This window comes from Doryrhamphus excisus, chromosome 8, assembly GCF_030265055.1.
Source record: "Doryrhamphus excisus isolate RoL2022-K1 chromosome 8, RoL_Dexc_1.0, whole genome shotgun sequence".
In the NCBI taxonomy this organism is placed as follows: Eukaryota; Metazoa; Chordata; class Actinopteri; order Syngnathiformes; family Syngnathidae; genus Doryrhamphus; species Doryrhamphus excisus.
This window is the reverse complement of record NC_080473.1, coordinates 9,396,418-9,413,255: the sequence shown is the minus strand read 5'-3', so window position 1 is coordinate 9,413,255 and position 16,838 is coordinate 9,396,418. Positions and strand designations below refer to the sequence as shown.

Genomic DNA, 16,838 nt, shown 5'->3' with positions numbered 1-16,838 from the left:
AGGAAGGGTGGGAGAGAATCAAACGCTAGAGGAAAGGGAACTCTGGGACTTTTAGGCGATGGTACGTAATGCATCACAAAAAGCATAACAATTTCGTGATTTTGTTCCAGAAAAAGTGCAGCTCAAGGAACGAATTGTCTCTTGTTTGTTTCTGGGGAAGCACAGGTGCAGCACGATGACTTAACTGTAGGGTAGGTGTGTGTTTTCATGCACAAAACATTCGAAAAAGCAAAAGTTGCAGAGTCATTGTAGTCCACTGAAAGCCATCAAAGTGCTGACTGTCAGCAGATTTTTTTATACTAATTCCCTCCTTTTAACTGGCTGCCTGCATAAAAATATTTTTTTTTAATTTGAAGCCCATGTTGGAAGTCATCCAGACTCTTTTCCCTTCTATATTGTTAATGTTATAAAAGTTATGGGTCTTGCATGGTTGCCATAATAACATTCATAAAGGAAAGAAATGGTGTATAAAATAAACCACCGTAAGAATAAACCATTTCAGATGTTTTTTTTTCTTTGGGTTCATCTAATTAATGGCATTTTATAAAAGCCGTATTTATCACTTTACTGTAGAAACAGTCTCAGCTAAACTATCCTGGAGGCCAAATAGAGACAATTAGCAAAGACATATGGCAAATGCATTGATAAAATGTAGCCATTTTATTGCAACACATAAAAAAACACATTTCTGTTCATGCAGCTTGAGTAAAACTAAGAAAAATATATTTTTCAAACCAGCAAGGCTAACTTTGGTTACGTTAAAAGGCAAAACGAAGTGATTTGTAGTTACAAAACTTCAGATTTTTCAGTGTAGCAAAAGCCCCTTTTGAGGGGAAAAAGTATACAATAATGACATGTAATCATAGTTTAGGGGAATTATGGGCCACAAAACTGCCGACTCAGCATTAGAGGCATGTGGAGGGGCAGTGCCCCACTAGATCCAGGTGGACAGCGTTCAAATTTTATATTGAATATGACTATGAATATGACTCATAATCCTAATGACTTTTTTTGTTTTTAATTGACATTTCATATGTAATCATAGTTTAGGGGAATTATGGGCTAAAAAACTGCCGACTCGGCATTAGAGGCATGTGGAGGGGCAGTGCCCCACTAGATCCAGGTGGACAGCATTCAAATTTTATATTGAATACAAACTAGAGAGACAATTTAATGTGTATAAATATGACTTGTAATCCTAATGACTTTTTTTTAGTTTTTAATTGACGTTTCACATGTAATCATAGTTTAGGGGAATTATGGGCTAAAAAACTGCCGACTCAGCATTAGAGGCATGTGGAGGGGCAGTGCCCCACTAGATCCAGATGGACAGCATTCAAATTTTATATTGAATACAATGTGTAAAAAATATGACTCGTAATCCTAATGACTTTTTTTGTTTTTAATTGACGTTTCACATGTAATCATAGTTATGGGGAATTATGGGCCAAAAAACTGCCGACTCAGCATTAGAGGCATGTGGAGGGGCAGTGCGCCACTAGATCCAGGTGGACAGCGTTCAAATTTTATATTGAATACAAACTAGAGAGACAATTTAATGTGTATAAATATGACTTGTAATCCTAATGACTTTTTTTTAGTTTTTAATTGACGTTTCACATGTAATCATAGTTTAGGGGAATTATGGGCTAAAAAACTGCCGACTCAGCATTAGAGGCATGTGGAGGGGCAGTGCCCCACTAGATCCAGATGGACAGCATTCAAATTTTATATTGAATACAATGTGTAAAAAATATGACTCGTAATCCTAATGACTTTTTTTGTTTTTAATTGACGTTTCACATGTAATCATAGTTATGGGGAATTATGGGCCAAAAAACTGCCGACTCAGCATTAGAGGCATGTGGAGGGGCAGTGCGGCACTCGATCCAGGTGGACAGCATTCAAATTTTATATTGAATATGAATATGAATATGAATATGACTCATAATCCTAATGACTTTTTTAGTTTTTAATTGACGTTTCACATGTAATCATAGTTTAGGGGAATTATGGGCTAAAAAACTGCCGACTCGGCATTAGAGGCATGTGGAGGGGCAGTGCCCCACTAGATCCAGGTGGACAGCGTTCAAATTTTATATTGAATACAGACTAGAGAGACAATTAAATGTGTATAAATATGACTTGTAATCCTAATGACTTTTTTTGGTTTTAATTGACGTTTCACATGTAATCATAGTTTAGGGGAATTATGGGCCAAAAAACTGCCGACTCAGCATTAAAGGCATGTGGAGGGGCAGTGCCCCACTAGATCCAGGTGGACAGCGTTCGAATTATTTTGAATACAGATTAGAGAGACAATTAAATGTGTATAAATATGACTTGTAATCCTAATGACTTTTTTAGTTTTTAATTGACATTTCAGGCAGGAAGATTAAAGATTATTGCCTAGCAACAAGTGCAAACTGTGCGACAAGACAAGGAAAAATAATTTGTATAATGCAATAGTTGTAATGCTGGAAAACATGAGAGCTTGAAAGCCACACGACCTTATCACCTGGACACTGAGGGAGTTTATTCCACCCAAGCAAAGAAGGGAAGGAAAAGAGGAGATACCGTCGACTTGTTTTGTGAATGAAGCGTTTTAGAAGTACGACCAAGCTTTCATAGCCAGACAATGGCTCAAGTCCACCCCTGCTGCGCTCGGCCCTGCTCCTCTCCCTCTCTAATCTGTCTCAGTCGGCAACAAACACACAGCACATCCTGCTCACACACACACACACACACACACACACACACTGAAAGTTCACTTCCTGCTCCTCAGCTCGTCTCCTTCACGCCTCTGCCTCATTCCCAGGACGTGTATTAGCGGAGTTTGGCGTGCTCCAAGAGCATAAACAGACAAGCAAACACTTCCCTCACGACTCAGCACCTCAGTCTCTTTGTTAAATGCAATTTCGGTGCACAAGTGCACTTAAAAACACTCTTCGCCCTGCACCTTTCTTGAATGTGTGTGAGTATATGTATGTGTGTGTTCTGGTATTCTGATGTGGACCAAAATCCTGACCAAAATATCCAAAAAAACACAGAATATTAATGCAGATTGTTAACATTGGCCCATTAAAAAGTTTTTATCTGACACTTTCCCTCCTTGCTTAGATTTAAACTTACAATGGAAAGTCTTTTTGTTGTTTTAACAAAAAATAATTGAATAAGATGGAGTGGAAGTGGCTGATATTCCCACCAGATAGAAAAAAAAATGCATCATCCAAACACAATCTGGCCTTTTATGTTTGTGTTGCCTCCGTCAGGTCAAAGAGACTGTGAATGTCTGGCATGTCTTAACACTGAAGCCAAAAAAAAAAAAAATGGCATAAGCTGTGGTTCAGATCTTCATAAACGGCAACCGCAAACATGACGTTGTCGCCTTGTGTTGTTAAGACAGATAGTAAAGACCAGACGCATAGACGCCTCAACACAATGAAAAGTGTATACTGCATCATAATAGTTATGAAAATAATAAGAAAAAACATCAACAAAATGTAATGTACAAACCTACAATAACCATTGCGTGTGTGTGTGTGTGTGTGTGTGTGTGTGTGTGTGTGTGGTCATGAGGTAAGCACCAGTTTCATGTGCACTCTTTTACCAAAGAAAAGTGACAGGATATTCAATATATTACAGAAATGAAGCCCTTATTGTTACATTTAAAAAAAAAAAAAAGAAAGAAAAGCGTATGAAACTTAAGGCACATTGTTATTTTTTTTTTTATGTTTTGTTTTCTAGTAAATCAATCACAGTGTGTTTATGGCTTTTTAAGTCTTCACATTCACCCTCTGAGGTTGACGTTGGCACTATAGTGGTCACATGCTTCTGATCTGAATTAAGGAGACCAGTGAAAGTGGAAAATAATGATCAAAAAACAAAGCAAAACAAAATTGTCGGGATGTTCTTTGGAATAAACATTTCCAAAAACCGCAAGCTTCAATTGCTCTTTTGTTGTTTTCGGTCCAATGCAAAAAAAAAAAAAAAGGATTTTTATTGTTTTGTGGCTTTGATAGCGGCATGAAGAGGAGTGGTGCAAGAGTGTGTGTGTGGGGGGGGTGTAGTTGAAGCATCAGATGTTAATAAGTGGATGGGATGGCAGGCATGAAATAAGACATGGTGTGTGAATTGTCCAGGAGAAAGTGAGATTTCACAGGGATTACGACAGCTGCACGGGGGACTATACAACCCTCCTCGTGGTCATATCACTGACAAGATTAGCAGCTTTGCTAAGTGTGTGTGAAATGGGGGAGATAACGTGTGTGTGTGTGTTAAACATTCACTTTGGCACGTCAACAGTAGCAGGCCCTCGCCGGCCGGCATGACACCAAGGAGGGGGGGTCAGACCTGGTTGCTCGTAGTGATTAATCACACAAGAAATTACTCCCCTCTGATTGGGATCCCATCGCTAAACTCAGAATGATTGGCTGTTTTACAGCATGTCAAAAGGGCAACGCCCGTGTGACGGACAGTGATTTTTGTGTTTTCACCAGTCGGGTATGTGTGATGGTTTCATAGCTGTGAGATCACCGGCTGCCACTCCTCGGTAAAGAACTTTTTTTTTTTTGCATCATGCTTATACAGTAAACCTCGGATATATCGGAAATTCGCTCACAACGGACAGATGTGAACCAATTTTTCTGTAATGCATTTCCAATAAAAATTAATTGCATATATCGGATTTTTTATAATGGATTTCGCCTATTTCGGACAAAATCTCCAGTCCCGTTCCAATGCATTTCCATTAAATTTCCCTCACATATACCGGATATAAATCCGATATATGAGTAAAACGGACATTTTCCGGTATACGCATATAACGGATTTCGCTTATATCGGACAAAACCAGTGGGAACAATTGAATCCGATATATCCGAGGTTTACTGTATAACTATAAAATAGGGATACTCCGATCAGGGTTCTGATACCGATCATGCATGTGATGTTATGATACGCACTTAAAAGCGAGCGTTAGCTATGTTAGCTGTCGTTTAACTGATGATCACATCGTATTTGTCCTTATTAAATACATATTACGTATATCAAACTCATAAATGGTAGATTAGTTCTACATGTTTGTTGTGGGTTTGACACACCTGTAATAGAAGTACAAACCATACGTGATCAGCTTTTGTCATCGGCGTTAAAAGGCATTGATTATATATTGATCAGTGACCGATCGATCGGAGAATCCCTACTATAAGAAATACTTTAAAAATGTGATTGAATGTATTGTAATATGTGAAGAAGGAGTTATTCATTCATTCATTCATTCATTTTCTACCGCTTTTTCCTCACGAGGGTCGCGGGGAGTGCTGGAGCCTATCCCAGCTGTCTTCTTCAGGCGAGAGGCGGGGTACACCCTGGACTGGTGGCCAGCCAATCACAGGGCACATATAGACAAACAACCATTCACACTCACATTCATACCTATGGACAATTTGGAGTCGCCAATTAACCTAGCATGTTTTTGGAATGTGGGAGGAGAAAACCCACGCATACACGGGGAGAACATGCAAACTCCACACAGAGATGGGAAGGAGTTATCAATTGTCTAAAAAAAATTTTGAAATTTTACAGAATTAAAGAAAATATTCCTCCTGTTCTTTTAAAGTCCAGAAGAGTTGACTTTTTTTTTTTTTTTATTTTACACTCAGATCTGGACACAAACCCTGAATGTTGTCCTTTATGTGCATTTATTTATAATAACACAGGTTTAAGGGTCAGGGTTTTCTTTGGATTTTATCATAATACAAAAAAATAAATATATATATATTTTTTTGGGTTTTTAAATTTGTTACTTTGGCTCAATAGCTGCAAACACACACATAAATACCGTACTTCTGTCAAGTGAGTGTCTCTTGGTCACAGGAGAGATAGCACAGTGCTCCTTTAGGAAGGAGGCTACGAAAGGTTAGACGCATCGAAAGGCACTTACAGTCGACAAAGTTCGGCGTGCACGAGCAGACTGACGTGTCTCGACTCTGAGGTGCAGATTTAGTTGAGGTGAATGGCGTCGGAATACTGCATGTGGTGATCGGCCTTCACGTGGGTTTAGGGGGGGCTGTGTTGGTCTTAGCTGGGCGAGTAGCGGTCAATGGTGCGGGCCTCGGAGAGCGCTTGTTGGGGAGGGGGAAGGGGTTGGCACAGGACGTCCATCTTGTCGTGGGCAAGGCCTCCGAGGTGCTCAGAGGCCAGTTTGGAGAGGGGGTAGAGGCTCTCCATGGCCTTGGCGTCGGCCACCAGCTGCTGCTGAGCCTGGATGAGGAGCTCGTTGGCCTTCTCCTGTTTCAGCCCGAGATGCTCCGCTGTGTACTTGCTCAGTGGGTAGATGCCCTCGGCAAAGTCCAGCTTTAGTTTTCCCTCCGTGGCGAGGCCTCCTGTGGCACCCCCGCTGCTGTGCATCTTCATGTGACTGATCAGATTGCGCTGCTGAGCGAACTTCCCTCCGCACACTTGGCACTCGTACGGCTTCTCGCCAGAGTGGATTCGCATGTGCTCCGTGAGGCGGTACTGCCGAGTGAAGCGCATGCCGCAGGAGTCACAAGCAAACGGTTTGAGGCCCAGGTGGCTACGCATGTGACGTGTCATGGTGCCACGCTGTGTGAACTTCTTGCCGCAAATGCTGCACGGGTAAGGGCGAGTCAGCCAGTGGGTTTTTTCGTGCTGTCGCAGAGTGGCAGGATCTTTGTAGGACTTTTCACACGTGGAGCATCGGTACGGACGGATCATTTCCGCGATGGTTCCTGAAGATAAAGCCTGACTGGATTTTGTCTCCAGGTGAGACAGGCTGTTCAAGGTGTTGGCGTTGTTCAAGCCCCCGTAGCCATTTGTGCTGTTGTTGATGTTCTTGTTGTTGTTGTTATTTCCGATCTCCCCACCTGAGTTCCCATAGAGCTCCTCCTCCGTGTGCGTTTCCACGTGTGCGTTGAGTTGTTCTGAACTCGGGAAGCCTTTGTCACAGGGAATGCAGACGTACAGATTGTCTCCGAAACTCTCGGGCTCATACGGTACGTGGAACCTCCCCATGGGACCCGAAGGAGACGGGCGCCCCTCGCTGCTGCCGGTCTCCTCAGTCCCTGAGCCACTTTTGTCATCCGGGCCCTCGCTCTCCTCGCCGATTTTATGATGATTGTGCCGCCGCTCTCCGTTTTCACCTGCTTCCTCCTCATCGTCTTCTTCATCCTCGTCTTCACCCGCGTACGGGAGCGGCTCGTGTTTCACCCAGCGATAGATGTTACCCACCTCTCGTCCGGGCTCCCCGATTTCAGTCGGGGTGTCCGGGCTTGGGGGACATGGATAGCGTTCTGTAGCTTGTGATCCCGAGCGATGGAGGTGAGGAAGATGGGGGCCGAGTGGCTGGTTGTGATGTGGAAATGGTGGCGGTGTTCGAGCCTGATCTGTTGTCTCCATTTTTTCTGAGGGGAAGGCCCTGCTGTTGGCGCCCTGCGTGGGACTGGTGCGGGCACTCTGGGTCCCATCTCGTTCCTCATCATTGTGGGTGCTGATCACATGTGGCTGCGAGGGCGTGTGCTGGGACTGGGAGTTAGGACTCTTCTTGGACAGATCGAGGCCATAGTTAGGGGAGCAGTTCCTTTCCGGAAGCGCTGAACGTAGGCCAAGCTGGGCCGGGAGAACCGACTGCATGGACGGGAACACCTGGGAGCCTTGATTGGAGGTGGGAGCATACAGTTCGCCGGCATGGATGGCAAGCCGATGGGGAACCAGCTCCTCAAGTGGGAGAGGCCGAGGTGTGTGGCTGTTCATAATCCCCCCAGGGGGACACGACTGGATGACAGGGGTGGACACCCTGTACCGGCCTCCGGTGCCTAAACCCATTCCGGGTCCCATTTTTGCATAGGGGAGAAAGGCAGGCCCGGTGCGAGGGGGGTACTTGCCATTTCTTTTCAGCTTCTTTTTGCACAGAGCTACTAAGTCAAGCAACTGAAGATAGCTTGCCGCAGCCAAGACGGCACCCAGATTGGGTTCCGTGGGAGAAGCGGGGTCCCCGTCTGAAAGGCGGCCTGTGTAGATGTAGTCCAGAATGACCCGGAAGACCCCGGGACTCACCATCTCGTGGTCGAGGTTGATGAGATTGTCGTGAACCACCAAGGATTTCAAGTAGAGGCTGCTGGCAGCCAGAATGTTCTTGTGTGCCCTGAAGAGGGCGTTCTGCACCACGATGATGACATCACACAGGAATCCTTTGGTGCGTTGGCTGTTGAGCTGCAGGAGGAGATCCCGAGCATGACTTGGAACTTCCATGACATCCAGCATCGTTTTTAGTCCGCCACCTGCAAAAAAAAATGACATCGCAGTGAGATCGCTGCAATCTAATTTTCATGCCAACACATCATAATAGAACATACTGACAACTATACGTAACAAGCTGATATTTTGTTATGGAAAATGTATTTTTCCAGTTATGAGCAGTTTGTGGAACTGTTGAACGAGTCAGGCAAGGCAACACCTCTTTGGTATCATAATAGTATGAGTATCTGCAGATATCCAAATTCAAGTATCTGGATTGGATCGGGGGCTGCACGGTGGACGAGTGGTTAGCGCGCAGGCCTCACAGCGAGGAGACCCGAGTTCAATCTCTTTCTTTCTTTATTTATTTCAGACATGCATACTATGTTACATTAATGTTTCTCACATATACACTTACAATACAATACACTTATAATATCTATTTATATACTTACATATATACACACACACACATATATATATATACATGCAGCATACATACACATATATATACATATACGAACATACATACACAACACCTCATTACTACACATGTCTGAAAAGGAGCAGGAAGAAGCAAAGCTTATTAAATCCTACCCCTTCTCTATGCCAGAGCAGTTACCAATTCAATAAGTGATTTTTTTTCCACACATATAATCACAGAATCTTACATAAGACAAAACAACAAAAGAAGAGTGGGTCGGGCTCGAGTTCAACAGTTTGCATGTTCTCCCCGTGCATGCCTGGGTTTTTCTCCGGTTACTCCGGTTTCCTCCCACATTCCAAAAACATGCTAGGTTAATTAGCGACTCCAAATTGTCCATAGGTATGAATGTGAGTGTGAATGGTTGTTTGTCTATATGTGCCCTGTGATTGGCTGGCGACCAGTCCAGGGTGTACCCGCTTCTCTCGCCCGAAGAAAATGAATAAATGGATTGGATGGGAAGTGAACATCCCTATGCTAGAAACAAAGTAATGTGTCTTTGTGTCCTGGCATGCTTAGACGGAACTAGAACAGAACTAGAACAGAACTAGTTTAAACTAGAACAAAGAGTGAACCAGTAGGCTCTCCATTAGGGTGACCTCTGACCTCTCAAATGTTCATATGGATGAATGGACAAACATTTGCATTTTCCTGCAGTGGCCACAGTGTGTCCCAATACTTTTGAAGGTCAAAAATGACAACAGAAAAAGCACCAAAAGTCTAAATGTGTGAAATAATTACAACCATGTTTAAATAAACTCCACTTGTGGTCCTGTTATCTAATCAATTCCATGGCAGAACAGTTTCGCGTATGTCCGCAGTGGGTGTTTAATTGAGGCTGCAGATTGCGCAAGAACACGCAACAGACTGTGTGAGAAGCGCATAGCATACAGAACGGCTCGGTTAAAGTGAACTTTTTGCAAAAAAAAAAAAAAAAGCTGCTTTTCTCATCATGAGAAAGTCTATGATGCGTTCACTTCCTCTGCCCACAGGCGAAACGTGACAGAGAACCCCAGAAAAAATATGTGTTTTGGAGGCTGCTGGCGGGTTATGTGCAGTGATTGAGGTGAAGGTTTCACAAGTTTGATGAACAGCAGGTTCATCCCTTTTTCCGCACACAAAAAAAAGAATTATGGCTCCAATACAGCACATACAATAGCATCAAAAACATCTTTAGTTCTGTTGTTTTAATGTTGGTCACTTTCAGCTTCCCCCTGTCAGCGGTTACCACAGCAAAGTCAGTGGTTTTTATTCCGGGTGCCCTTCCTGAGGGAATTGAACCCATGCTCTCTACCATGAAAGGCCTAATAAGGGCATTTGATTTGATTAGTATTAAAATAATGTATTAATTTTATTGTTAAATATTATTTTCAACACTATTAACAGAATCTCTGACTGTTCTGAACTCCTATTTCCAAGATTATTACTGAACATCTAGTAACTGTTGAGTCTTTTGCACACCAAAAGCAGAGGATGTCCTTATCCATTTACATGAGTGAATTTACAGGGAATTGAACCCATGCTCTCTACCATGAAAGGCTTAATAAGGGGCATTTGATTCAATTAGTATTAAAATAATGTATTAATTTATTGTTAAATATTATTTTCAACACTATAAGAGAATCTCTGACTGTTCTGAACTCCTATTTCCAAGATTATTACTGAGCATCTAGCAACTGTTGGGTCTTTTGCACACCAAAAGCACAGAATGTCCTTTTGGTGATCCATTTACATTAGATGGCGCGATGCTGCATACTGCTAATTCCCCCTGGAGCTGATGTACACATACAAACATTCCCGTACGCTGATATATCACCACTTAACTCATCCGGTCTAAAGTAAACTTGATCATACATGAAACGAGGACAGTTTACAATAAAAAGTGACTTCTTTTAGGTTTTTCCTGACTGATGGTAAACAAGAAAGTAAATAAATAGTATAGTAAATAAACAGTCACACGGGGCCATTTGTGTATTGCACAGAAAAACTAATCTATGTTGGTTATTTAGACTCTTAGGAAGAAAGAAATATATTTTATGATGCATGGTGAGTTTAAAGAATACGCACATTTTAATTAAAGTAATAATGATTTTAGTTTTATTAACTTATTTTAAAGTAATGGTATTAGTAATGGTTTTATTTCATTTGAACATGCATCAGATTACAATTGAATGCATCACATAATCAGTTCACAGTTCCACATGTCCAAAAGGAGTAGGAAGAAGCAAAGCTTATTAAATCATACCCCTCCATCCGCTACTTTTACAATCAGTAACTGTTACATTTGTTCACTTCCTGCATTCCTAATATAATTTAAAATGTTGTATTATTTTTTTAATTAAATTCGTAAATTATTAACATTATTAAATTTTATTATATTTTATTATATTATGTATTTATTATTTTTTATTAATTAATAAATGTTTTATTTTTTAATTTTTTTTTATGTTTTTATTTTTTGTCACGTACTGAAGTACGAGGTGATATGACCATCCAATGACATAATGGGTACCATAGTAAGTGTCAATATAGTGATATATATAGCACATCATGACTGGTTCAAGGCTCTTCATCCTTGTATTTAGCAAACATCAACTGCTTGTATTGTTTCTTGAATTGGCTCATCGTTGTGCATTGTTTGAGTTCCTTACTCAATCCATTCCATAGTTTGATTCCACATACTGAAATGCTATGGCTTTTTAACGTAGTCCTAGCATAGAAGTGTTTCAAATGTAGTTCTTACCTGAGATCATATTTCTCCTCTCTTGTAGAGAAGTATTGGATGACATTTTTAGCTAATTGGTTATTTTTAGCCTTGTGCATTATTTTAGCTGTTTGAAGATTAATAATATTAGCGAGTTTAAGTATTTGTGATTTTAGACGTAATGTAATAAATTAGATGCATTAAGTAATTAACAAAAAAATCTAAAGTTTTATTTAAAATTCCGACTTTACACTCAAGTTGTCATCTAAAGTGTTTCCTCCTGCTGCTTTCTATTACGGACCTGACATATTTTAACATAAATTTCAGCATCAAACTTGTGCTAGGGTGACACTAAGGCAGCCTAGCAGCTTTAGTGGACTCTCTTATAGTCAACAACGACACTGTGCTTAGTATTGTAGCTTATTGTGCTGCAGGGATTGATTTATGGAGATTTATGGAGTTTGTCTTTTGCATACCAGTTAGGATTCATTTTAATATCTTATGTCTTTGGAATAAGAATCTTGGCTATTTTGTGCTTAAGAGGTTTGCCTTTCGGACAAAGAGGAAACAATTGGGAAAGATTACAGTATGTTGTACTACCGGCATAGTGTAACCAATAATATCATTTTAAATGGCTTTACATGTTAAATACCCATAGCACTTTTAATGGAGGACATTTTCTTCTTAGTTTTCCGTCAGGCTGCCATTTAGTCAACAATGACGACAACGTGTTTGTCATATCAAACTGATCGTATTCGTGTTTTGTCACAATTTCATAGCAACGCATTCGCCTGAACTTCCTCGTCGTAAACACGACTGTCATCTTTTTTTTTATGTCATTGCTTAAAACATCACGCAGCGTGTTTCACGCGTCAGTCACAAGAAACTGCTGCACCTTTCAAAGAGTCGAGTGAAAGGTGAAAAGGTCACGCTTCAGTCACACCAGCCGAGCATTCAGTTTCCTGTCTGATTGCATCAAAAAAAAAAAAAAAAAAAATCATCACACCATCGTAGAACAAGGCGGCAAAGTAGAAGTGATGGGAACCGCGGGTTTACACTCTTCTCATGTTCATGTGGGTGTCGTCTTAATTTGTGACGCATGGACTTTCTTTACATTTTTTGGAGTGACAGCAATCAACAAGTACAGCAACTATCCCCCGCCCGCCGTTGTTGTTGCTTGAAACACAGAAACTCAGCAGCTTCTTTTTAGCTCGCCGCACTCCTAAAGCAACTCTATACTCATCTACTAATGAGATATGTCAACAGTGGGGGAAAGCCACCGCTGACAAAATCCATGCTGTCATCGTGCATGCAAAGCAGAAATTAAATAGTAAATATGACAGGAAAATAACTAAACTCAATAAGAAAAACACCTTATTAAAAAAAAGGTCAAATCAAGTGTCATATTGACTAGAAAACTGCAAATACTTGATATTTGATGCTTATTAATAATCCATCAAGATAATTTTCAGCATTTAAAAGCAAAACTATGACTGTATGGGATGTCATAAGCATTTATTTTGGTAGGTTTTTTACATTTTAGAATTAAAATTTGATGATTATTTTATTTTTATAAAACAAAATAGCATGAAACTTTAAAAAAAATAAAATTCTACAGATTTTTTTACTGTTTTTGTTCATTTATATTAAACAAAATAGCATGAAACTATGAAATTTTTTTTTGTTCATTTATCGATAACTGATGAATTGGTGTGTTGTTTTCTATGCAGATTACATAAATATAGATCAATAATTATGTTCTTTTACCAATAAAAACAATGGAAAAGTAGCAAAATAGTGGCACGTGATCCCATACTTACTTCTTATTACTTATTTATTTTTACATTGAAAACAAAACTTTGAAAAAAAGTCAAGTGTATTTCTCAGGTACATTATGGGAAATTCATACACAAAGAAACGAAAGGAAAAGTTGTCAAATAAATGACCCTTCAAAATAAATGCCAAAGTAGGTTTTTTAAAAAAGGAATAGCAAAATGAGTTTGGAAGCGGTTGCGGTTCCTCTTACCTGCATGCCCGATGTCTGCTGCCATCCCATCTAAGTCTCCCTCAATGATCATGTCAGCAAGCTCCTGCAGTCATATCTGACGTCCCAACTGCCAGCCTCCACAAAACCATGCCAGTTTTCCGTGCTCGTCTACCAGCTCTTTTTTATCATTATTAATTGATATGAAGTCCTTGCCGCTCCTCAGGTCCGTCCTCCCACCTCCTTTCTCCTCCTCCCACCCACTTTTTTGTCTCTCTCTCTCTCTCGCTGTCTTTTCTGACCCTCCTTTTTTCGATCTCATGCAAAAAAATAGACGTGCTTAGAAAAGCATCAGTTTCCTCCTATTTTTTTACTCCTCTTCTTCTAATTTCCTCTGCTATTTTAGAGTGGAGGCAATAACTGGGATGATAATGGAGCCTCTGTGTGCTCGCCTCCAGTGTGATGTCAGTCTATAATAAAAACTAAAAAGGTAACACGGAGGGCAGGAACTTCATGTGACCCCAACTTGAACTTCTCCACACATCGTCTTAAAGAGACAGGCACCTTTTTTTTGGAGGGGGGACTTTATACATACAGCGGTTTATTTCATTTATTTGTTTTTTTTTCGTGGTTCTACGATTTTACTCTTTGTATGATTTACTGTATAACACCCCCCCCCCCCCAAAAAAAAATTTATCCAAATTTTATTATTTAATACATTTATTTATTTTTGGTGTCGCCACTATGTAACATGTAAAACCTCCCTTATTAGTATTTCAATACAATCCAGCCTAATTCATGTTTTTTTTTTGTTTTCTGTATTTACTGTTTGATGTGAAAAATATGAACAAAAATTAAATCCAAATTTTATTATTTAATACATTTATTTATTTTTGGTGTCTCCAATATGTAACATGTAAAACCTCCCTTATTAGTATTTCAATACAATCCAGCCTAATTCATGTTTTTGTTTGTTTGCTGTATTTACTGTTTGATGTGATAAATATGAACAAAAATATTATTTTAAAAACATGAAAATGAATAATTTACCCTTGTAATATTTTAATCCAATTCAATCTCATTTTTTTATATTTTTTATATATATTTTTATGTTTTATGTCTTCGGCTGATGTAAAATATTCAAGTTTCAAGCTCATCCACAAGTGCTTATTCATTTCATGCATTCCCACTTTGTAAATTATAGTTGAGTTTATATAAGCTTTTAATTAGTAGCTGTATAAATTTCACAAATATGTATTTATAAACATTATTTTTTATGGTAAATAAATATTATATATTTATAGTATATTCTTCCACATAATTTCCACCCGGTAGAATGAGAAGAGAATGAGCTACAAGAGCTCCAGATGGATAAGCTTTGTTCGAAGCTCCATCAGATCCTTTTGTATTGAAAGGAAACTTAGTCCTGCTTATCAATGTTTGGTTAAATCATTACAACAAGTCTCCACAAGCCCACAAAAAGTCACCCGTAGTGCCACCACAATCATTATCGTCATCTCAGCCATGACAACATTACCTCCGTCTCATTCTTCTTCGCGTCCAAATAAGCATCCGAATTCTTCTCTGATTCTAACTTGATGTCATCTTCTTGAGTGGTTTCGCTTGGTTCCTTTGAAACACACTAAAGTTCCGACGCGTTTAATGTGTTAATGGTAACTAAATTAAAATGAAAAGTAAACTAACGATGGTGTTCTCTGGTCAGATGCAGACTAGCGAGACTTTACGTAAACAGTGACACCTAGTGGCGTAGTATGGTAACAGCAGGGTCTGACTGGAGGAACATACAAACAGTAAGCGCCTTTTCCCCTTTTGTTATCTTTATATTTTCAAAGTTAAATAATCCACTTGTCATTTGTTTTATATATCTTCTCTATGTCATGTATATTCTTGATTTTTGAAATAGATATACATATGAACGAATAATATTTGGAAGTTTATCTTGCAGGATCTTAAAACAATAAAAATTTATACACACAAAAATACAACCTAACCAGCAACATCACATAATCTATTTAATGTAACAATTTCCATAAATATTTTGCAGCAGGATTTGAACCTTCAACATACAGCATTCATTTGTCCAATAAAATTAATACACGTGACATAAGATCAACACAACATGTAAAAAGTGATTGTTCGGTATTAATATACCAAAAATCACATTTAGAATTTTTTTTTAATAATAATTGTATTTAATTTTGAAACTTTACTATAAAGAAGTATTAATTAATTTGGTAACAATACACTATTGTTGTTGTTATTATTATTATTGCAGGATTTAGTCCAAAGCAATATAGTATAATTTAACAATCAACATAAATATAAGATGTTTTAATTGGAAGCAAATTCAGAATATGTGCACATAAAATGTTTTTTTAAGTATATATTAATATATATCGTTTGTATTGTAGGTTGCATGCTTCAATTTGTGGTGCAGTGTTTTTAAATCACATAACAAAAGGACACAATCAAGACAAAAATGTCCCTGCAAGTAAGTTCGTAAATATTCATAACTTCTTTTCAAATGTGCGTTTTGCCTCCCCAAAAGCTCATTTGTTTATTTGATTTCCCCCCCCCCACCCCCCCCACACACACACACACACACTTTTCCGTACTTGTAGTGTGATTGAAATGAAACCCTAATGGCCAAACGTCACGCTCTGTTACTCTTTACACTACACTTAGCAGAGGTCACGACCTCCATAAACCTAGACTGTGCCTGAGATTTAATCTGCTCGGCATCAACAGGCTTCATGTCGCTCCCCCTGCACGCCGAGTGTGTGTGTGTGTGTGTGGAAGGACTCAAACTGATTAAACGTCTCCTCGGACCGCCGCAGGGCTCGTTAGTGACCCGACTGTGAGCAGGGGGTTTTGTTTTGATGGCAACAGCATCTGATAATCTCATAAGGCCCCGTTCTCTTCCTCAGGACGGCTGATTCAAGGTGTTGCTGCTGGTGCACGGAAGTCATCTGCAGCACCCCGAGAGCCTGGGCCGAAGGGGGATGAGCGCATTGTCTCTGGCTTCCATGTTCCCCTGATGAACTGCTGATAACCTCCCAGACATGGAGCGCTCCAGCCGGCCTGGAGAACACATACACGCATGTGAGTTTCAATTCAGGGTCCAAAATAGTTTTTGGATTATTTTGTTTCCTCACGGTAAAAAAGCGGTTCGACTTGTCACATAGATAGCGCTTTAGAAGATAGTGATACAAGTCGCACATGAAAATTATAGTTAAAACAATGTTATTTAGAAAGAGTTGGAACTGGTAAGCATATTCAATCAACGTCCATCATTTAATACAGTAAGTATTAAATGATAATAATATGGCTGTAATGGACATGACATCTTTTGCTCTTATATTGGAAGTATTTTTTTATTATAATACTAG

At 39.6% G+C, this 16,838-nt stretch overlaps 1 protein-coding gene and 1 long non-coding RNA gene across 5 annotated transcripts in view; one reads left to right on the top strand and one right to left on the bottom strand.

Annotated features, from left to right (window-relative positions):
- Positions 1 to 16,838, top strand: part of LOC131134719 (uncharacterized) — a 79,363-nt gene that overhangs the window by 56,910 nt on the left and 5,615 nt on the right. For all 4 annotated transcript variants that reach the window (XR_009131458.1, XR_009131460.1, XR_009131459.1 and 1 more), the window contains one exon: positions 16,377 to 16,551. This is a non-coding gene — a long non-coding RNA (uncharacterized LOC131134719). The remainder of the gene's footprint in view (positions 1 to 16,376; positions 16,552 to 16,838) is intronic.
- On the bottom strand, positions 1,247 to 13,912 carry hic1 (hypermethylated in cancer 1). The gene is made up of 2 exons (XM_058080281.1): positions 13,471 to 13,912; positions 1,247 to 8,300 (listed from the first exon to the last, which is right to left on the bottom strand). The coding sequence occupies exons 1-2, from the start codon at positions 13,520 to 13,522 to the stop codon at positions 6,082 to 6,084; spliced, it is 2,271 nt and encodes a 756-aa protein (XP_057936264.1). The 5' UTR covers positions 13,523 to 13,912; the 3' UTR covers positions 1,247 to 6,081.